Source organism: Lagopus leucura, unplaced genomic scaffold (assembly GCF_019238085.1).
Source record: "Lagopus leucura isolate 7727_CA_CO unplaced genomic scaffold, USGS_WTPT01 Super-Scaffold_100157, whole genome shotgun sequence".
NCBI classification, from domain to species: domain Eukaryota; kingdom Metazoa; phylum Chordata; class Aves; order Galliformes; family Phasianidae; genus Lagopus; species Lagopus leucura.
Window position 1 is genome coordinate 8,665,621 of NW_024962334.1, and position 22,305 is coordinate 8,687,925.

Consider the following 22,305-nt stretch of genomic DNA (forward strand, 5'->3'; position numbering starts at 1 on the left):
TCTTTTTCCTCTCAGTTGCATTGCCCTGTCCCATCCACCAGATCTTCTCACTTGTATTTTCTGTTCTAGGAAGCAGGTAACATAAATCGATCACTGAGTTGCCTGGGCCAAGTAATCACAGCACTTGTTGATGTGGGTAATGGAAAACAGAGACACATTTGTTATCGGGATTCCAAGCTCACTTTTCTGCTACGGGTAATATAGATCCTCTGGATTTTACATACTAGTTGGGGTAGAAACAGTTTGTGGTTGTTTGGGTTTTTGTGTGTGTGTGTTTTTGGATTTATTTTTAAATTCAGCTTTGGCAAACTGAACACACGTACATAAAAATGTATGTTAGTATGGGGCATGAAGAATAAAGGATGAAAAACATCTTTTCGCCTAAGCAGATGCTCCATTGCTGCTAACTGAAGACAAGAAATTCATTTATGTTTCTATTTTCCTTTTACATATTTGTAAGTGTTGATAAAGAAGTGTATGCCTTCTTCCTTATAATTTGGGAATTAAAATTTGGGAAAGACTCTGTATCAGTGATATTTAGAGACTGGTCGAAATGTATGACAGGGTCTCCAGAATTAGTCTGTGTGCTAATGTGTGACACTGAGCATTTGACACATTTCCTGTTTCCTATTTGAAAATTCATGGATTGTTTTTGAGCTGATCAGAAAATAAAGATAGAAGCATTCGAAGATGAAGCATTCTTTTCTGTGGGATGCCAGCACTCACTAGAACTCTGAACAGTTACTAATATCAGTATATTTTTTGTTTTATACGACATAGTTGTAACATAAAATTTCTTTTGCTTACTACAGAGATTATTATTTAAAATGGCAAAACTGCAGCATTCCATCCATTTCACGTACACGTTAGAAGTAGGGACCTCAGGAGAGTTATAGCACTTTGGTGTAACACGATTTTGCATTGTAGTACTAGGGCTTCTTGGTGTAGCCCCAAACCTGCAAACAAAGCTAATTTCTATGGAATTTTTTAAACAGGATTCCCTCGGCGGTAACGCAAAAACATGTATAATTGCAAATGTCCATCCAGGATCCAGGTGTTTTGGTGAGACACTGTCAACCCTTAATTTTGCTCAGCGAGCAAAGTTGATTAAAAACAAGGTAAACAAGAACCTCAATGTCTTTATTGCCTGAATCAGACAAGGTTTTTTTATCATTCAAATTACATATCTACCAACAGGATAACTTCAGTAATACACTCTCATGCTATCACTCACTGAAATGAATATAACATCTTAAGATATGAGTTTGCTTTCCCTGATCTTTTTTTACAAATTATTTTTTGAAGAGAATTTGTTTGCTTTTGATTATGAGTTGAGAACAACTGCTGGAGATTTGACAGTGGCTCAGGACAGTGTTGGTGTTCGTTGTTTCTTCTCTGAGAACTAACATTAGAAAATGTGAAGTGTACCCAAATCTGTACTAAAAGTAGTCGTGACAAGTTTAGATTAAATGTTATTCAGTACATCCAGTTTTTCTATATGCTATATGAAAAAAGTAATTTCTCATGAGTCAAAGTATGTTTACATCTTTTGTGAAACTATTTTATTCACCACGTACTGCTTAGCTTTGTTTTTCAAGATTATCTAGAGTAAACTGTACAGAAAATATTCAAATTTCTTAATCTTAATCGTTGCTTTTAGCAAAACTAAATTGTTGGCTGCTCAATAACTTGAACATTTAGCCATGAGTTCTTTCTTCAGAAAGACCTAAAGAGTTCTCAATAGTTTGATTGCTTTGCAGTCTTTCAATTTTTCCTTTAACTATGAATTATAATAAGCTTTCTATTTGTACCTTCTCATGATTTTCTCTTAAATATTTATCAAAGGCTGTGGTGAATGAAGACACACAAGGAAATGTGAGCCAGCTGCAAGCTGAAGTCAAGAAGCTGAAAGAGCAACTTGCTCAACTTACGTCAGTGCCATCTATGCATGATATTTCTGTATCACAAGGTAAGAGTTAGATTTAAAAAAGAGAATTTGCTTCTTTTGTAGCTTAGAGTATGTTGGAGCTTTGTATAATCATCATGTTTCTCAGCAATGGTTTTGTAGGTACCAGCCTGTCATGGTTTTATGATTTGTGGTTGTTGGTAATCCACATCATAACATCATACACAGATTGCCTGTATTTTATGTTGCCTCTATGTACATCCAGTATTTTGCAGAAGTTCTTGATATGTATTTCATTGCTCTCAAAAGTTTTAAGCACTGGGCTGTATTTCCTGAAATAATACCTAAAATAAGTGGTAGGTTGCCCAGTACTTCCAGTAACCAAAAATTCACATATGATTGTTTGTATATTTAGGTTGCAGGGGCACTAAGGTGTTGATAATGTCCATCGAATCCGTATTCATTTTAATCTCTGGGCTGGCTTTTTCTCCTCTTCCCCATTTTGCCTCTTCAGGAAGATCTTAATAAGAGTGTTTGACTTTCAATAAAAGGCTAGTTTCCTTGTAAGATGATGATGTTTTTATCTAGATATATTTTTTTCTTCTAATAGTTTATCACTAGATGGTTATAGCTGCAATACTTTTCTTCATGGAAATAAGCTACCTATGTCATGTTTTGATTACAAGGCAATAAGGTTATCTTGTAACGCCTGCTTTGCTCTCCTTCTCTCTGGCCTCGTCTCTGACCTTGACAAGAAATAGATCCAGTTTCAAAAGATACCACAAAGGTTAGGAAGATTTGCATAATACAAAGCATCTGTGGTTGAGTTTTCCTAAGGGAAAAAAAGACTTCTCCACAAGAATATGCATTTAAATTGTAAAAAGTCAGTGACTGTGGGGGCACCAAATCTGTTGAACCCAGGGTACTGATGGAGGGCTCAAAAATGTTGTTAGACTTGTGACAGAGTTCTTGAGGAAAGCAAGTGATAACGCTTAAACACTGAAGGGAGCTTTTATGAGATAGCTAATATTATAAAAGGTGTATTTGCTCTATACAGATAAATCGTGATGTTTGTAATACTTGATCACACAAAAATGCAAAATGTGCTTACTACAAACTTTATGAACATAATGACATTGTTTTTGTCTATTAATTGAGTATAAGGTAGTATTTATAACTGAGTAGACTTGCCTGGATGAAAGCTGTTTTCAGTTTCTGAAGTTGATTAGTTAAGTCCATTTAAGTCCTTGTGTGAACACTTTACTTCCAATTTAAGTTACTAACTGTCCACTTACTTCATGTTTATTTTTCTGAATTTCCTTATAAAGCAGTTTGTGTATTTTTAATACGTGCAAACTACAATAAAAATGTGAGTAATACGTTATCAAGCTCATTTTGTAGGGTTTTTACATTTTATTAGATATACTCATTTGAACAAACTGATTGTTTAATAAAAGTTAATTATAAAGTTGTTGAACAATATTGCTAATTATAAAATTATGTACAGGGGTTCTGGTCCCTATAAGCACGCGCAGATGGCTAAGAATTATAGTCTAAACTTCTTTACTCTGCGTATCAACATGATCTTTGTAGAGGAATTATGTTGTTTGAACATGCTGTCATGTTATATGTGTATGTGATTAAGTGACATTTTAATACACTTGGCATTTGGTTCTTGCCCTGCAGATGCTGCTGAAAAGGAGAAAAAAAATATAAATTACATTAACAACTTTATTGAAGCAATGTTGTTCTGGGAGAAATCAGAATGTGAGAAGAAGGTAAGAAAGCAGTGGTATTCCTAAGTGCATTCTACAGTACTCTCTTGTAGAAGACCAGTGAGCTTATTGAAATCAATTGATATTTATGTTTTATTTTTTGAATAAAAATACTCTGTCCAAAGCTTATAAGCTTCAGTAACAAGGAAACGAGTCAAATAGCATTTGAGATAAAATCTTTCATCTCAAATTCAGACAAGCTATAAGCATTCCTAATATGATTAGGTTTAGGATGTGATTTTTTTTTTCATTAAAAAATTTGAACAGGAAAACAAACTTCCGTTTCACTTAATTTTAAGGGCATCTCAGAGCATTTGGATCAACATTGTGTTTTTGATGCAATCCTGCCAGTCATTCATTTTGCTGTGCTCTAGTTCATGTCATGGTGCAGTGCTGGATCATTAAAAATTGATTGTTTTTGGAAGAAACTAACTAAAAGAGACGTTCTAGGAGTGCACATGATGTGCTTCCCTGTCTGAACATTTAGTCCACGGAATCACATTGGAGCTGCTTCTAAGTAAACTTTTTCAATTCACATAGTGTGGAATTTGACTTTTGGGTGTGAGCTGTTACTCTGAACAGATCTGCTCCAAACGAATGATAGTTTATGTATTTCTAGAAATTATCATGAGCTGAGTTTTGCACGATTCATATGTAGGTGATGTTTAAACCTTAAATTAATCTGGTATAACTATCACTTCTTCATTAATCTATGTATGTACTTTCTAAGAATTTACTAGAAAGAATTGCTCAACTAGAAGACTTGTGTGCCAAGAAGGAGAAATTCATTCAGTCCAATAAAATGATAGTCAAATTTCGTGAAGACCATATTGTTCGCTTGGAGAGACTGCATAAAGAAGCTGGTGGAAGTTTATTGCCAAAAGAGCAAGAAGATCTCCTCAGTGAATTGAGGGAGGAATTGCAGACACTCAGAGAACAGGCAAGTCTTGTGGTTGGCTTTTTTTTTTTCCTTTTTAGAAAAAATTTGTTTTGTGAGAATGGCTCACTTGATAGAGTTGTGAGATGGATGGATTCAACCAGTCTGGGAAAGACAGGAAAAAAGGGGACATAAAGTGCTGCCTCTTTATGTAAAGAAGCACCTCAAAAACCATAGCACCTTCCTTCTCTCCATTGGAGGGTGCTATGGGTGGGTTTAAGAGCCTGAGTGTTTGCATAAGCAAGTCTAGTAAGGGAGATGTTGTGGTGGGAGTATGCTGCAGGCAGTACTATTGAAGTTAGGTAGTAGAGGACCCAGTCTGCTCTAAGTGACTCTGAGATCACAAATACTCATTCTGAGGAAGAACCCTCCTGACATCTGCTGAAAGAACAAGGCAGCGGGGTGCAAATAATGCAGGAGGTGTCTCAGTGAAAATAATGTAGATGTTAGATGGGCCAACCTGGGGTTTTGCTTGAGGAAAGGAGACTTCAGATTATTGATGGATATTATTTGTGAGGCAGCTCTGGAGAACAAAGAAACTAAAGAGAAGATAGATCTTTAAAAATAGCTTATTCCAAGTGCAAGAATATTTCAATAGGTAGGGAAAGGAGTAGCAATTGTATAAGAAAACTAGCTTGAATCAGTCTGAGTCTCGTAACTGAGCTTTAACTGAGAGGATGGGGAAAAATACTAGTACAGAAATCAGGTCAGGCATTATTAGATGTGTACAGTGTTGTAGTGTTGTCTGTAAAATAAAAACCATTGAAAAAAAATAATGCTTATCACAGATGGAACAACACCCACGAATTGCCAAGTATGCCATGGAGAATCATAACCTCAGAGAGGAGAATAAAAGACTTCGTTCTCTACAATCAGTGAAAAAAGCCCAGGAAGTTGACGCTCAGACTGTTGCAGAACTAGAAAAGGCTTTTTTGCAAGCTTCAGCCACAGAGAAAAATACTGGAGGTAAAAATATGCTGAAGTGTTTGAGCTAAATAAGCTTACTGCATTTCTGTTCTGTGCAGAGTAGTGCTGGAAATGTCTTGATGTGTGGGTTTTTTTTCTTTTGTCACAGTGATACTTGAAGACTTGAATAAAACAGGTTTAATTTGCTTTGTTTGTGTTGGCCTTCTTGCCAGTACAGCTGTAGGGTATTTGGATTCATTTTAATCTTATGCATACCATCGCTAATCTTATTCTGTTTCCTTATCTCTATCATGGGAGCTCTAGTAATGTTTATTATTCTAGTGGTTGTCACGTGGGCTGTAGCTGATACCTGTTTTGTTCAATCACTGTTGTGTTCAAAAGTCTGCAACTGAATGCTTGCATTTGGGTAAAAGTTAAGATATTTGAGGTACTCCGCGATTTCAGAGGGGCTGTTCTTGTTCTTTAGGTCAGCACGTCTATTCTAGCACCACATTAGCCGAAGGCAACTCTCTGGCATCTGTTGAGAAGCTGAAAGCACGCCTGCTACAAACTCAGAGTGAACTGGCGAGTTCAAAACAAGAATATGAAGAATTTAAAGAGCTAACCAAGTGAGACAAAACAGTATAGAAATGTCTTCAGTGAAATGCTTTTAATTACTTTTCTTTTTTAAAGTGAGATTCAGATCCTGGATATATAAGAACGTATTCTTTGTATAAAAGATTCAGAAAGATGATATACACACAGAACCTGTTCCAGTCAACTCAGTTACTCCCAGACAGACATACCTGTAAAGCAATCACTGCAGCGCAGACATACTTTCAGATGCATTGTCTTTCCAAAAGCTTTTCCTTGTGCTAAGAGGCAAAATTGCACTTCACAACATGCCAGTTTTGCACACGTCTTTGAATCACCTCAAGTCACCTGCCTCTTGGAACAAGGATCTTGGCTTAGTCACTGTGTTGAGGAAGTGTTTACAGTAACTGAAATACTACAGGTGGAAACAGTGACAGGAACCAGTGCCTGATTGCTTTTCAGGAGTGGGAGAGATTTTTTTGCTTGTTGTATTTTAGTGCTACAAGATTTTCACATAACTTCTGCAAGGTTGCAGGTGGGAGTCATTATAAATGTAGAATCCAAGCATTCCAGAAAGTTTTTACTAATCTGTTAATATTCATCTCCACTTCAAATATTTTTAAGAAGGTGATAAAACCACCATCCTGAGATTTGTTACTGGAGAAGTTTTAATTCAAACTGGAACAAAGGGATGGTGTCAGTAGTTTATTAATGTCCATTTGCTGTGACATCTGAAATGAGATATGGGTCTCTTACTGACACAGGAAAAAGTTTACTGTTAGTTTTTGTCTTGAAGTCAGCACAAGATGAAAGGCCTGCATAATGCTTTCAGATTTTTTTGTTTTTATAAATATATATATTTACATTCCAGTGAATAATACATGGCTTATCTTGATCAGTTCTGTTTCTGAAAAATTCAGATCCTGTGACTACCGGATCTGATGCAAGGCACAAGAAAACCGAGTTCAGAGAACGTAATATCAAACTGATATTACGTTCAAGTGCAAGAGAGACCTGACCTTTTTGTTTTTCATCTTGTGTCTAATACTGTTTTGCAATGACCTAGAACTGATTTTCAACGTGGTGCTTCTAGAATTAACCTTTTCAGTTTTGATTTTTTTTTTTGCAAAGCAGCTTTATAATATGCACTGTGCATTCAGACAATTGTACAAATTACATTTAGATTTGAGTGTGGTAAATCCTATGACCTTTGTATATCATAATGTAACAATCTACTGAGTCTATCAATTCAGCAGTGCATCTGTTGTCCAGTATCACTGATTACAGAGTTTTATTCTTAACTTCACATCAGTTCATTTTCCTGCCCATGCAATATATTTTTATCTTTTGTATTCAGAGTTTTGTGCATGTCTTGATTTCTTTATAGTACATACATGTTAGCAATTTCAGGCAGTTTACCTGGTGAAGTCACACACTTTTGAACTCAATGGAGTTGAGACCTCTGGACTTACTAAATGTTAAACTTGGTTCCAGTTTTAGAGTAACTGGATGCTTTATTTTGCATCCAAGTGATGACTGTGAGCTGCAACTGAATAAACAGAGCAACACTTAACAATTTTGCAAAAAAACAATCTCTTAATTTTTCTGCTGTCTCTTAGCAGTCAGAACTGAAGTTCTACTTCGTTCCCTCTGTTTCATTGCAGAAACTCATATTACATGCAAAGTTACAGCATTAAACTGCCAAAAGATGAAATAGCACGTTTCCTTTTGTCTGTACACTTTGACCTTACAATCATGTCAGTAAGGCCAACAGTCACAGTAATACCTTGTAGGTCTGCAAAATACCTAATGAAAATTATTCCTAAACTTCTGCTCAACTGTTGGATTTGAGTTAAAGTGTTTCTGTAAGGCAAAATAATCTTAAAAGAGTAGCATTTCCAGAGGAAAAAAAAAATATCTTTAAAGGATTTTCTTTAATCCTGGCAAGCACCAGTTCAGACTTCTTGTATAACTGGATAACATTTTTAAAGCTTAAAACCATCTTGGTGGGGGTGATATCACTTCCTCATAAAAGGAATTGCAGAGTGCTCAGCTTATTTCCTACCGTGTAATGGATTTTTTCTGACAAGTTTAGTTACCCATCTGTCTTCTTCGTTATGAAAGCACAAATAAACTTCTTAGCTTTTCAATTTATTCTTTTAACACAACATAAAGCAATTATGACTTTCTTCTCAAAGAAAAAAAAAAGTACTTCCATCTTTGCCCAAGAGTACAGTTTCAGTATGATGCTCATTGGCAATGCTGCAGCTTATTCTTACTTATGGAAGCATATTCATCAAGAGTTTTTGACTCTGTATTTGTATTTTTTGTATTAAAATGCTTTCTAAACAGGAAAAAGCATATGGAACTGGAATCAGAACTTCAGTCCTTACAGAAAGCAAACCAGCACCTTGAAAACATTTTGGAAGCGACCAAAGCACACAAACGCCGAGAAGTGTCTCAGTTGCATAAGCTGCATAGAGAAACTCTTAAGGTATAATTTCTTTAAAGCCATGCGTACTTAATTCTAAGTCATGTGAGAACATTGGCCTTCATTTCTAGGATACCTTAGCCTCACTACAGTAATCTATACACAATAAACTAGGAATGCTGCTATTTGTTCTGAACTATTTCCTTCGTTATTTCCCGCTCTAATCAGGTGACGAATCTGAAAGTGTAGTGGTTTAGAACTAAGTGACTTTGCAATATATAATATATATATTAATATATATATATATATATGCAACACTAGAGAAAGCTTAGGTCCTTACTGCAGTTAAAATAAGGATTGTTATGAAATGTCCATAACAGAACATAACTACTCCAACAAAAGCGTACCAGCTGAGGTCTCGCCTCGTGCCACGGATAAGCCCAGAGATCTCAGATTTTCACTGTGAAGATTTTGAGTGTTGCAAAGAGACGATGGATGACATTTTTAAAGAGCCTGTTCCCCCAGAGATGAATGAACAAGCATACGAGGCCATTGCAGAGGAGCTCAAGGTGGCACAGGTGAGTATTTGAAACAAAAAGTGGAAGTAAGTGAGTTAACTTCATAATAAAGCAAGTTTGGGCATGAAGTAACTCCCCCACCAAATATATTTTGATGAGCGTAGGAAACTAAAGCGTGTGATGAATACTTAAGCTATCACTGAAATGTTGTCTAATTACACAATGTACTTAAGAGGGATTACACTGAAAGTATTGAAAGGGATTTGGGAGTTGTATATCTTAATCCTAGATGAAGCTGAAATTTGCAAATTGCTGTTATGTAGAAAAAAAATGCATAGCCATTTCCTAAACTGTGATTTGAGATAAGCAGGATACTTAACCTTTCACTGTTCTAGCCTGGTACCTCCTATCTAAAGAATCTTCCTGATAAGTGTGAAATGACTATGTTTGGAACAAACCCCAAGCATAATGTAAAATACTGCATTATTTGAAGAAACCTGCCAAATATTGCTTGCCATAGAAGAGTGTTACATTGTTACCTGAAGAATTGTCTAGAAATGGAACTAATTTTGGTGCTTGTAAAATAGACAAAAATCAAACCAGCATGCATGACAGCCAAAACTTTGTGAACGGACAAAAAGAAATGGATCTAGTCAATATTTTGAATAATGTCATTTTTAAGTCTTAGATCTCTAAGACGAATGTGCATCTGAGAATGAAACACACATGTAAGTGCTTATATGATTAGGTCCTTGTTCTCACAGATGGATTTTCTTGTGCTCTGGCAGTCTAGTTGGCAATAGGAGAAATCAACTACTGAAGTTACCAGTTGATTTTTGGATGTTCTTTTTACTGTTCGTTCAGGTCATTAAAAAAAACTTTGTATTTAATACACACACATTAACATATGGCCCTTAAGAGTAACTGAAAGATGAATGTTCTAATTTGGAATGTCTTTTGTGTCACAGGAACAACTGAGCACAATGCAGACAAAGCTGGATGAAGAGGAAAGCAAAAATATAAAACTCCAGCAACATATTAATAAACTGGAACATCATTCTGCACAAGTACAGGAGGTGAGAAATCAGTACAGTGAAGGTTTATGTTTGAGTGATATCTACCACACTGAAGCTACTGTCTTTTAGTGAGGTCAGAAGCATTACTTGAATTTTGACTTTTGAAAAAAAAAAAAAAAAAGTAGCATCATAACTGTACAAAAAGGCAGGAACTACAATTAAAATAGCAGCACAGCTTAAAAATAATTAATAAATAGGTTGTAATTCTGAGCCTGCTGGATCTTAAGCTAAAACATAAGCAAATAGACAATCAGGATGTCAGTGCTTGTTTTTGGCCAACTTCATCATTTCTGAAGAAACAGAAAGGAGTCACCAAAATTTTGAACTTCAGAATGCTGAATATATTGCTTTCCTCAGTTGGAAACGAGCTGAAAAGTCATTTATATATGGAATACTTACAAGTCTTCCTTAATCTAATACGAAAAGGAAAAACAAGGCTTGTAGTCCTTTATCTGATAAACCTCTTTTGGAGTAGGCTTCAGCTCTCAAGCTGTGCATTACTTCTAAATGATCTTTTTCCCTTTAGAAAAAGTAGCTTCTTCACTTATATTGAAGTATTTTTTCTTGAACTTCTATTGATTTCAGATTCACCTGCATCAAATTGTATTTATGATCAGCTAATGAGCAATTCTAAAACGTTGTTACAGCTCTGTGACTTAACCTGCTATGTTTATTTTCATTTAAATTTTTTCTACCTCTCCAGCTTCTTTCATCTGAAAGGAATGACTGGAATAAGGAGCGTGAGGAGCTACTTGAGCAGATAAAACTGCTTGAAAAGCAATTTCAGGATGCTCAAAGCAAGGCTGATAGTAAGTCTGTGGAACACTGAAATTCCAATTGAAGTTTTGAGGTTGTCTTCATGTTATGAATCAACAGCAGTACATGCTGAGTAACTAATTTGGTTTAAGATTTCAAATGTCACACAGGTTTGATTTAAAATAAATCTCTAATAGCTGCAGAATAGCCTTTTCTCTGCTCAGTTTTCTGCAGTATGCAGTTTTGATGAGTGTTCTCTATTCATTCTGATATGAATACAGTACAGGATGCAGTATTTTTAAAAGAAAATGTGATCCAAAAATCAAGGGAAATCCTTTGGCAGTGTAAGGAAGTACAGTGATTTCTGATGGAATTTGTTTGATTCTGCCTTTTTCAAAATCAATTATTGACTTTTCACATCTATTTTCTTTCCAGTATTAACAAGTGAAGTCCATGACTTACGCATTGTCCTGCAGTCTGCAGACAAGGAGCTGTCTGCTGTAAAACAGGAATATAGAGCCTTTAGGGAAAAGCAAGAGAAGGAAATGAGTCAGCTTTCTGACAGACATATGGATGTACAGTTCAAGCTGGACAGTGTCAGGTATGTTGGCAGTTTGGTAAAATGTCTTAACCTTCCTCCTGAATGCATCTTCTATCTGCAAACTTGTGCTTTACATTTCTTAGACACACAAAAAGCAACTTTAAATGTTCTTTTTTTTTTTTTTTTTCTTTCCCCCAATTCTTTTCAGATGCAGGGTGGAACATGATGAAATTAGCAGGAAGATAATTAAATAGGCTTCCTTCATTTTAGTTTTCTTATAGCATTTTCCCATTTAGTAGGAGATATCCAGAAGCTTAAAATAAGTAGAGTGGGTTTTTTTAAAACCAAATCTTAAAAATTAACTCTCATTCCACTACCTGTTCACATGATGCAGCTGACAGAATGATGCTGATCTAAAAATACAAACAGAAAGAAAGAAACAACAACCAAAAAAGAAACCAAAGCTTGGCTGTTGAAGTCAGAACTGTTCTAATAACCACAGAGTTCTTTGTCCAGCTGTTGGAAAAACAAAAAAAAAACAACAACAAAAACATGTCTGAACACTGATATCAAGATTAGGTGACTGAAATTTCTATAGAGTTTAGCAAAAAAATGATTTCTAGGGATCAGAAGCAGCATTCTGCCTTCTCTGCTGGTGCCATCTAAATTTCCTATTTCATAAATATGGGGTTTAAAAAGAAGCTCTGTCACAGTCACTTGTTTTGAAAATAACTGTACTTTGTGGATTCACTGAAGCTTGTAGAATACAATGGGTTGGAATGTTTTTATAATGAAACAAGCTGTTAACACTGTGGGTGTTGTTTTCTTTTTTAAATAAAGGCTAGAATATGAAAAGAATCTTGAAGAAAAAGCAAGCCTTCAGGATGACTATGACAATTTGCAAGAAGTGACAAAGTTTGAGACAGATCAGCTGAAGCAACAGCTTGAAGACAGACAACAAGAAACTGAAGCAATGAAAACTGAGCTCTACGTAAGAAAAAGCTCTTAGACTATGTTATACAGTTACTGATATGGGCAAATTACCTAATTCCTGTTGTGATATCACCAATAATAACTTCCACAGTAATAATAGGCTTCCTAGCATTCTCACACAGGCAAAACCAAAGGGTTTTCTTTAAAAAAAATAGGACAAGATTGTAGCAAATGCAGAAGAAGAAATGATCCAATACCATGATGTAGTAGCAGATTTTTTGGCTGAATAAATTCCTCTGGGAATTTTAAAGGAAATAGGTCAGTTAGTAAATGGATAAGAAACTGCTTTGGGAAAAGAACCCTGACATCTAAACAGCAGTCTGTCTTAGTGCTAGCTAAAATGAGTTTGTGTATCCCTTCTTGGAAAAAAAGAGTTTGCTTTGTCTAGTGGATGTAATTTTGTTCAAATGTTTTAGGATTCTTGTGGGGAGTTGCTGTCCTGCAGTTTAGTTGATGCTGTCCTTGACAGACCATCAGACTGCAGTGACTGCAAAACAGCAATAAGGTTGCTCAAGGGCTTTTGTAAATGATATTTCCTGGTTTTGTGCAGTGTGTGCTGTTACAGCAAACTTGCTGAGTAGGCAAACATTTCTCTTTGGGTGTCTAAAGGAATACTAACAGATCGAAAAAACGTGATATTAAATTACTCTTGGTGAAACATCTTGAATTGCTGGTTAAAATTGGAAACAACTTCTCCTTTCTTCTATTAATCTATACTGGAAAATTCTTATTTCCCCTTTAATAATGTGGATATTGAGGAACATTACAGCCATAGGGTATTATGGCAAATGAGAAGAGCTGATTCCTAATCATAACTAAGTCTTTACTTTAGCCTTTTCCTGGACCAATTCTAAACATCTTTCCAATTAGGGTTCTGTGGGGTTTTTCCCCCCCCAGTTATTTTTTAGTAGTTGTTCAGAATTTTAAGTTATTCTAAAAGCCTTCTTTTAACTTCTTATAATGAGAAATATTTCTGTGTTCTAGAACCTACTAAAACTCCTGGAAGTAGAAAAAGAACATAATCAGAAGCTAAGATTACAATTACAAGAAGACAAAGAAAATTCAAAGTGAGTTTTACATCCTTGTGTCCTTTATCTTCATCTAACTTCATTGTTTTGCCCTATGCTAGGTTTTATCCAAACTATGTAAAAATGAGGTATTTTCATTCCAATTAACATTGCAAATTTTCATTGCCAGTAAAGTTCTTCACATTGAAGGTAAATTTGTCTGGTAACTTAACTATTAGTCCAGATAGTGTGATAATTAGTATGATAATGAAAAGTACTTTGTTTTTTTTTTCCCCAAACTTCTTTAAGTGCAGATGAGAATAACCATACATGACTTGATTCTTGTAAAAGCTCTCTGTTCCAATTATATTTCCCATGAGAAATATTTTTTTCTTTTCTGCAGAGAGCTCTTGAAAGTACTTGAAAAAGCACAAGTGGAGAAACCGTCATCTGAAATGCTGACACGATGTGAACAGCAGGTACAACAGCAGAACTGAATGACTAAGTCAATTTTGATGGATTTCTGTGTATGTTAATAGCAAGTCTGTTGGAGAGCTGACTGTTAGATTATCAGCAAAATAAATTTAGAGTTCTCAAATTTTAGATTGTTAAGCTACTCTTAACTTTTCTGCTAAGGTAAACAGCTTAGTTTCTCACATTTTTTATTCCTGGCTTTGTGCTTAAAGTGTGTTTCAAAAGTAACTAAGTCTCTTCATAATATTATTTCTTCTAGGATGAAAAACTGCAGAAATTAGAACAGGAGTTGGCTGCTGCCGAAGAGGTTATTGTTTCTTTGAAGAAGACAAATGATGCAGATAAGGTTTGTGTTTATTTCTGGTACTGCTACCTAGCTTTGCAGGTAGCTCTATGCTCTGTTTTAAAAGCTCAGAACCTTTCTATTATACTTGGTAATTCTGTGATTGTAGGCAATTCTGGCTGTATATTTAGGTAAAATACATCCTACCACTTACTGGCATTGAGCCTGTGGGGTGGCAGGAAATTAATCTGCATTCGGGGAAAATGAAATAACCAAAGGGGGAAGAAGAGAGCAAAGGTTAAAGCTCTCTGCTGGACAAAGCATCCTATGTGGAAATGATGCACAGATCCTCTGCTGAAAAGATGGCTTTGGGTTTTGAAAGCACAAATTGCAGAAGCTCCCACAGCACAAGTATTTATGCTGTATGTAAAGCAGTAGTGCTTTTATTACTCGAGCTCTTACTAGGAGATACACACATTATACACTTAAAGGTTTTCCATGCTAAAAAAATAAAAATTAGAGATCAGAAGAATCTGGTATTGGTGGTGAGTGGTGTTTCTTGAATGCATCTTTTTACTTTACAAATAAAAATAAACAAATAACGTAACCTTAAGCTACAGTACAGTGAGAAGCACATCACAGCCTGGGTATAAGTCTCTTATAATAAACACAGCAGATTATTTAATACTTTATATAACTGCATAGGCAAAAACAAAACTTCAAGAACTTATTTCCTGTTACTCATTTACGTGTGTATTTTGGAGCCTCATTTTCAAATTTGAAATTTGTTTGAAGTTTGGTATTGACAAAATATCCACCAAAGCAAGTTCAGTAATGAGAAGCATGTGTATATATTATTTATGCATGTATTTTATACATGTATTTTATTTTTAATGTAAGAAAAAATGTCTCCAGATTAACCTTTTTTTTTTTATGTTGCAGGAAGTTGTAACTGACTTAATGAGACAGATCCAGGAGTTGAGGTCTTCAATTAATCATAAAACTGAATCCATAGATGGGCTAACAAGAGAGCTGGAGGATATAAATGTATGTTCTGTCATTTTGAAGGACATGGTGTCGTTTCTCAGAAATGGAAGGCAATGACATGTCTTATCATGGGTCTCAAACAGCATAACTTGCTGTAGTGTTTTAGAAAGAAACTTCTTTGTTTTGACATGTTGAAATCTTCTGAACATTTTATGCCTAAGGCTGTCTTGAAAACTGAACTCTTTCCACGTGGTGGGTAAAGAGCAGTGTCTCTAAGGGGACCTATTCACATCCTGTAAACTGCACTCAGCTGACAGTCACATTTAGATTTTCTCAGAAAATGGTGATTTCAGACATGAGCAACTGAAGCAGAATTGTAAATTCATTGGTGAGGAAGTTAATTTTCATGTAGCTGAGATAACTATCTCCTACATCAAAAAAACACAGCCCTGAAGTGTTTATGTGAATATTAATAAACATTATATGTCTTTGTTATGAAACTATTTCGCTTGCAGACTGATAGAGTGTAATCCATGACACAGTTCATTGACATACAGCTCTAAATGCTGTGTATCAGCATGTATCAGCATGCTATGACAAAATGTTCATGAGAACAATTCCTGTGTATGGTTACACATTTTTATCAGTAATTATTTTGGCAGTTAATATGTATTAATTTTCCTATTGTTCTGACAGCTCATTTTTAACATATTGTTTGAACAATTTAACTAGTCACTGATTTAAGCAATTGATACAGATGAGATTTTTAAGCATTTTGTAGTTGTTATTATAAGGATGTGTGATAGGCACACACTTATTCTGCATTTGCCAACTTGCTTTTATAACAGGCTTTCCTAAAATCTTTAAATTGAATTTAATTTTTTTCTTAGTGCAAGTATAATTTTGTTCTGGCTGCAAAAGAAGAAAGCAAAGGAATCATAGAGGATCAGGAGAAGAAGATTGAAGAACTGAGGGAAGCCTTGGAGAGAAGACAAATGGCAGATAATGTTGAGGTAAAAACATTCATGGTGATGTGATGATTATTTAACAGATTAATCAGATGTGTTTTTTGCCTAACATACTTGTGTAAAACTTGACATCATTTCAGTTCAAAATAAAGCTGGTTAGGCTGCTCTTAAAGGAATTTTTAATGAGATACCTGACAAATTCTGTTAAATTATCACATTACTTGACATAAATATTTTATAAGCTACTTCATTAGAAACCTATGCTGAAAGTCTGGTTTAATTTTGTTAAGGCCACTGAGGAGTCATCAGCTGAATTTAATGGTAATATTAGATGATGCAGCTGAGAAATTAAAGAAGGTAGAAGAATACATTATGTTCAATATTCTCTTCCCCCAGTAGCTACTATATTCAATGACTTCTTTACTCATAATTTTAAACTAAAGCTCCACCTGCTGGGAAGCAATTTAGTTAGGTTGCATAGTTGATTTGAGTACAGCTTTGCTTTTTGAAATCTTCTTTCTTTTTAATTTAGTCTTTCCTGTTACTGCTGTCCCCATTATTCTGGTAAACACACCCTTCAGGCAAAGCCACCAATCTGTCCTTAGAAGGAATTTCAGCTTTCACAAGATAATCAATCGTATTACATAGGTGTAGTCCTATCAGTAAAGTCCACCAGAGCAGTGGTGAGCCTGCTTCTCAAAAGCCACTCTTAAATAGATTCACTAAGTTTAATAAGCAGGTTATCTTCACTAATAGTGTTATCTAAATGTAACATTATGAAATCCTAAACCAAGTTGCTGGCCAAATGAATCACTTTTTGTTTTGCCACTTTAAACAAAAATAGGATGACAGATGTACTGTCATCCTGGAGCATATCTATCTACTGATGGAAGCATAGTTTCCCATTCTTGGACTTTGTACATCATTCATTAGCTTTGTTCATTTTTTTTTGATGAACAGGAAAATCCCATCAGTTGTAATCCAAGGTGGTACCTAAAATACTAAGAACTGTTTCTTCTTCCAGATTAGCATGCTTAGTGGAAATACTGATGCCCCATCATATCGGGGATGGGAGTCTAGATCCTAGAACAAATTCAGAGGTGTCTACACAACAGCAATGCATTAGAAAGGCTGTAATTGCTGATTGAGCATTTCTCTACATTTTTTCTAGTTAATTATTTACAGAGTTGTATCTAATTTTTCAGTATGCATTATTCTTAAAAAAAAAAAAAACAAACAGCAATTGATGCTAAATATCTCCCATAAGTATCTAAGCACAGCTATATTCTCTGTAAGTTCTGTGATCAAAATCAAGGATATGGAAAACTTGCCAACGTAAGAAATTTACAGGTGAATGCTTGACAGAGTTCATAAAGGAAACATGGAAGAAAAGGGCAGATGCATTTAGCTGTTCTCACTGCTGTTAAGATTGATAAAACATCTTGAAGAGGCTGCTTTAGAGTAGTAACTTTGTTTCCTTCTTCTCTCATCCACTGACTTAAAAAATAGAGAGACCTTCTTTGTGAAGAATTGCATCATACCTCTGATCAGCTGATAAGACTGACAGAAGCCTCTAAGAAACATGATGCATTGCTTCAGTGTGCACAGCAAGACATAACAGAGAAAGAAGCTTTAATCCAGGAACTCAGAGAACAGGTGAAACAAGGAAAATCTTGTGATAATTGGCTTCTTGGGAGTGGGTTATGACTGACAGTAACTTCTGGAGAATATTTTACCTGTAATTTTGGAATACCTTGTACACAGCCTTCCTGAACAACAAACACTTCTTATTGCGAATCAAAGCAGTTGTTCAAAAGCTTTTGAGCAAAGGATAAGTAACCTTTAAATATTTTGGAAATTGTATCTGGAGATCAGCTTCAAAGAAAAATATTTCCATCTGAGCAATTGTCAGTATGCATGATGATGGAGAAACCTGAGGTGATACAGACTAGGGGGTTACTTTCTGCTCTTACCCACAAACAGGATCATTATGTAATGGATAGTTGAGTTCTGTGTATGATGCTGTCTGAATGATTTTGGACCTTTGCAGACCAATAGCCTACCTACATTCAGGCTTCATCCAGATTTTAACTCTAATTGCCATAACTATTACAGTGCCAATTAATATAGCTGTGTTGGCAAAAACTCTACTGGTGATACATTACTTTGGAAAAGAATCATTTCATCTCGTTGGCATGTTCTCTTTGAGGAAATTGTCTATAATTATCAGCATAATATTTGTATCAGATTGTGTTTTGACCAGTTACACCTGCAAAGTTCAAATTAGCTACACATTATATATATTATATATGTTTCCAAAAAACACTCCTGTGCAACTGTCAAATGATTAACAGTAAATAGGTGAACGTGGAAAGCAATCATGAAAGCGATGTCAAATATAGTATATATTAACATGTATTTGCCTTGCTCAAAATAGGGATATGGTTGCTGTTTTATTTCATGTTTTGTGACTATTCTGAGCTAATTTAATTCTACTTGGGATTTCTAATAGTTGGATAAGATGACAGAAGAACTAGAGAAGAGGAAGAGTGAATATGAATTCAAAATGAAGCAAATAGATAGCTTTTTCGTGGACTCATCTACAGTAACGTTTCCTCAGGTATGACATTTCTAAGAGAAACATTTTCATTATAGTGACTATTAGAACTCAGTGAAAAGGATTTAATAAACTTTACTACACCGTGGTGGGAGCAGAAAATACAGTGTATCTAAGAGTAGTCAAATCCTATCTGCCTTGTTTGTAGCTTTTATATATTATTGATGATGTTTTCTGCCAGGGATCTGTTAATCTGTGTTCTCCTATTAAAGCACATCACCAATACACAGGAGAAAACGGGGGACTGGACCAGATGATCTTTTGAGGTCCCTTCCAATCCCTGACAGTCTGTGATTGTGTGAAAACTGTTCTTGATTAATTATTTTGGGTCATTTTTGTTTTGCTTTTTACCCTTCCAGTGTCCAAAAACTCCCCCTAATTTTGATGTGAATCTGGCAAAAATCTTAGAGACTCATGAGCAAGAAATAGCCGATAGGAGGGCTTCTGCAATCACTCTAGAGCACCTTGTACATGAACTGAATGAAGAACGAAGAGCTAAAAATGATGAGATTCTACGGCTGAAGGTACTAGGAATTAAACTCTGTCATCAATTTTTAAGATTACAGTAAGACAGAGTTCAGATTTTTAATGAGCTCTGCTTATTAGCTTGTCTATTAATGCAGGAAGGCAGTTCTTGGTCTTCTCTTCAGCTTGTAACAAACATTGACAACTTGCTTGAGAAGTCCCTGTGTCTTGCCTTCCCTAAGGAATGAGTGGTTTCCTTTCATGAGTGTCAAATGGTAGCATTGTCTTTAGTAATGGAACTGTTCTGACTTCTAAATCAAATTACTAATGAAGCTGTGAATTGAAAGGTCACGCAGATCTCTGCCAGAGGACTGTGCTTATTTTTGGAGAAAGAGCTTTGTCTTCTATTTTACTCAGACAGGAATCTCCATTTGGTATTCATGTGAAATGTTTTCAATCTCACTTGCTTAGGAGCAATTAAATGAACTGGAGAGCTTACGTTTGGAGATGCAGATATTGGTGGAAAACAACAGGAATTTACAGAGTCAACTTACAGAAGCTCAGAAACTAAGCAAGAACAGGTAAAGGAAAATAAAAAGAAGTCTTAACTTGAAGCAATTAAGTACAATAAACTGAAATATACTGTTTTTATTTAAAATACAATCTCATGTATTGCTTATTTAGAGATTGACTCAGCCTTTTCTGTGAAAATCAGGTACTGACTTTAAATCTTACTAACTTTAAATCATAAATTATAAGACTTTGTTGCACTTAATGTGGGAAATACAAAGGAAAAAGCATCTAAAATAATTATACAAGTAGCCATTACAGTGTATTATATATTGTCACATTACTTGAAGTCTTAGAGATTCAGTAGATATGGAATTGTAGAATGGTCTGTGTTGGAAGGAACCTTTTAAGATCATCTGGCTCCAACCCCATGCTATAGGCAGGGACATCTCCCACTAGACCAGATTGCTTAAAGTCCCACCCAGCCTGGCTCAGAATGCTTTCAAAGAGGGGCATCCACAACCTCACTGGGCAACCCGTTCCAGTGTCTCACCAATCTCACAGTAAAGAATGCCTTCCTAATATCTAGTTTAAGCCTACCTTCCTCCATTTTATAGCCATTTTCCCCTCATCTTGTTGCTACATGACATTATAAAAAATCCCTCCCCAGCTTTCCTGTAGGCCCCTGTATAATCAATGAATATTAAGACATTATAATTACAAAATAAACAAGAGAGTTAAGCAAAGCAGATTATAATATCAAAAAGAGAATAGATAGAAAGCTTACCTGTATCCTAGGCTCATTTACAAAACTCCAGCAGAGTAGATCTCCAGAAGAGATCCTTCCACACTGGTAGCCAGCTCTTAAATAGGTCTAGGAGAGGTGCAGCCAGGCTCCACCGCTTCCATCACACAGCTGAATTGCCTTCACCTGTGCTCCTGTGGCTGACCCAGTGCTTGCCTCAGGTGGTCAATCAGAGGCTCAGGCTGTGATTCAGCAGTTCCCATTCGTCCCCCCAGAGCCAAGGATGAAAAGCCCCAGCTCTCTCAGCCTGTCCTCATAGGGGAGGTGCTCCAGCCCTCTGATCAGCTTTGTGGCCCTCCTCTGGATACACTCCAACAGCTCCATGTCCTTTTTGTACTGAGGCCTCAAAACTGGCTGCAGTACTTCAGGTGAGGTCTCATGAGAGCAGAGTAGAGGAGTAGAATCACATCCCTCAACCTGCTGGTCATGCTTCTCTTGATGCAGCCCAGGATACAGTTGGCCTTCTGAGCTGCAAGTGCGTGTTGCCAGCAGCACATGTTACATACATATATATTATATAAACATACATTGCTGTGGAAAACTGAATTATGTGGCTTCATTTTTGACACAGCTGTTGAATAGGTTACTTGGTCCCATTTTCTTTCAGGGAACATCATTGCTTGTATGTTCTTCATTTGCTGATTTCTTGACAGGAAACCTCGAGATGTAATTTGGACAGGCAGTCCCAATTCCCAGCTTTTAGTTGATGGGAGTTGTGGTTTGAATAGAGAGAAGATTATAGGAGCTCTGGAAAAATCAGATTTAGATATTTCAAGTGGGGATATTCACAACAGAGACATGCTTCATACATTGTGGGAAGAGCTGATAGCAGCAGGCAGTCGTTACCTCGTGTGCAGTCTGGTATTAGAAAGCAAGATGCTTTGATCACTGGTGTCACACATCACAAAAAAGTAAGATGCAGAGATCGTGGACTGAATTGGAGAATGTGTGAGAACACATGATGAGACCAAGTGCCTGCTCTCTTCTTGTATTTAACCTTAAAGCAAGGAAGAGTAGTTGTCCAGGAAAGGTGAGTGTTCACCTCTGCAAAACTAAGCTGGAACACTCTCCTCTCATTACTTTTGAGGTAGTATAGGCCATCTAGTAGCCTAGTACTAGAATGTCTCAGCCATTATCAATTATACTGTACCTGAGCTTTTTAAAGTTAAGTATCTAGTGAATGTAAGCAAACAGAGGTGGATGTAGTTCTTTCCAGCCACTTATAAGCTGGCTGAATGTGGCTGAATTTTGGAAGTGGGTGGTTCTAAAATTTGTCAAGGAAAAGCAGTTATCCCAGAAGTTGTCAGACCTTTCCAGTTGGTGTTGAAGTGCTTAAAACAAAACAAAAAAAACACATTTCCCACTCACACACACTCAGTGTGAGGCTGTATACATATGCCAGATACAAACAACAAATAAATTCCCCTAGTTAGGTAAGCTGACAAAGATTTTTAGTTTCTAAAACACTAAACTTTTAAAATTGTGTCAAATTGGAATCATTAATCAGTGAAGTTCTCCCACTTAATGTGCTGAACAGGAATTAAGAGACCCCAGTGGCATGTAGTTTTGGAGTGGTTATTTTAACTTTATAGTGTTTGCTTACTTCCATCCAGTGCCATGTGTAAAGAACAAAATAAGTTTCCAAGCCATCTGAATACAAAAGTTCTAACTTTTTAAGTTGGCAACACCACTGTGCAAGGATCTAGTAGGAAGGAGTTCCTTTTTGCAGACTGCAAGTGAGCACCACCAACTCATA

At 35.9% G+C, this 22,305-nt stretch overlaps 1 protein-coding gene across 1 annotated transcript in view; it reads left to right on the forward strand.

Moving 5' to 3' along the window:
• The window catches only part of KIF15 (kinesin family member 15), a 34,382-nt gene that overhangs the window by 7,849 nt on the left and 4,228 nt on the right, over positions 1-22,305 (forward strand). The window contains exons 9-30 of the mRNA XM_042888610.1: positions 70-195; positions 996-1,118; positions 1,846-1,969; positions 3,593-3,684; positions 4,412-4,621; positions 5,407-5,584; positions 6,012-6,153; positions 8,471-8,612; positions 8,930-9,127; positions 10,036-10,143; positions 10,847-10,952; positions 11,335-11,500; positions 12,281-12,431; positions 13,418-13,500; positions 13,844-13,919; positions 14,174-14,260; positions 15,140-15,244; positions 16,075-16,197; positions 17,662-17,808; positions 18,665-18,772; positions 19,129-19,293; positions 19,706-19,815. Coding sequence (XP_042744544.1) covers positions 70-195; positions 996-1,118; positions 1,846-1,969; positions 3,593-3,684; positions 4,412-4,621; positions 5,407-5,584; positions 6,012-6,153; positions 8,471-8,612; positions 8,930-9,127; positions 10,036-10,143; positions 10,847-10,952; positions 11,335-11,500; positions 12,281-12,431; positions 13,418-13,500; positions 13,844-13,919; positions 14,174-14,260; positions 15,140-15,244; positions 16,075-16,197; positions 17,662-17,808; positions 18,665-18,772; positions 19,129-19,293; positions 19,706-19,815 — 2,870 coding nt within the window. The remainder of the gene's footprint in view (positions 1-69; positions 196-995; positions 1,119-1,845; positions 1,970-3,592; positions 3,685-4,411; positions 4,622-5,406; positions 5,585-6,011; positions 6,154-8,470; positions 8,613-8,929; positions 9,128-10,035; positions 10,144-10,846; positions 10,953-11,334; positions 11,501-12,280; positions 12,432-13,417; positions 13,501-13,843; positions 13,920-14,173; positions 14,261-15,139; positions 15,245-16,074; positions 16,198-17,661; positions 17,809-18,664; positions 18,773-19,128; positions 19,294-19,705; positions 19,816-22,305) is intronic.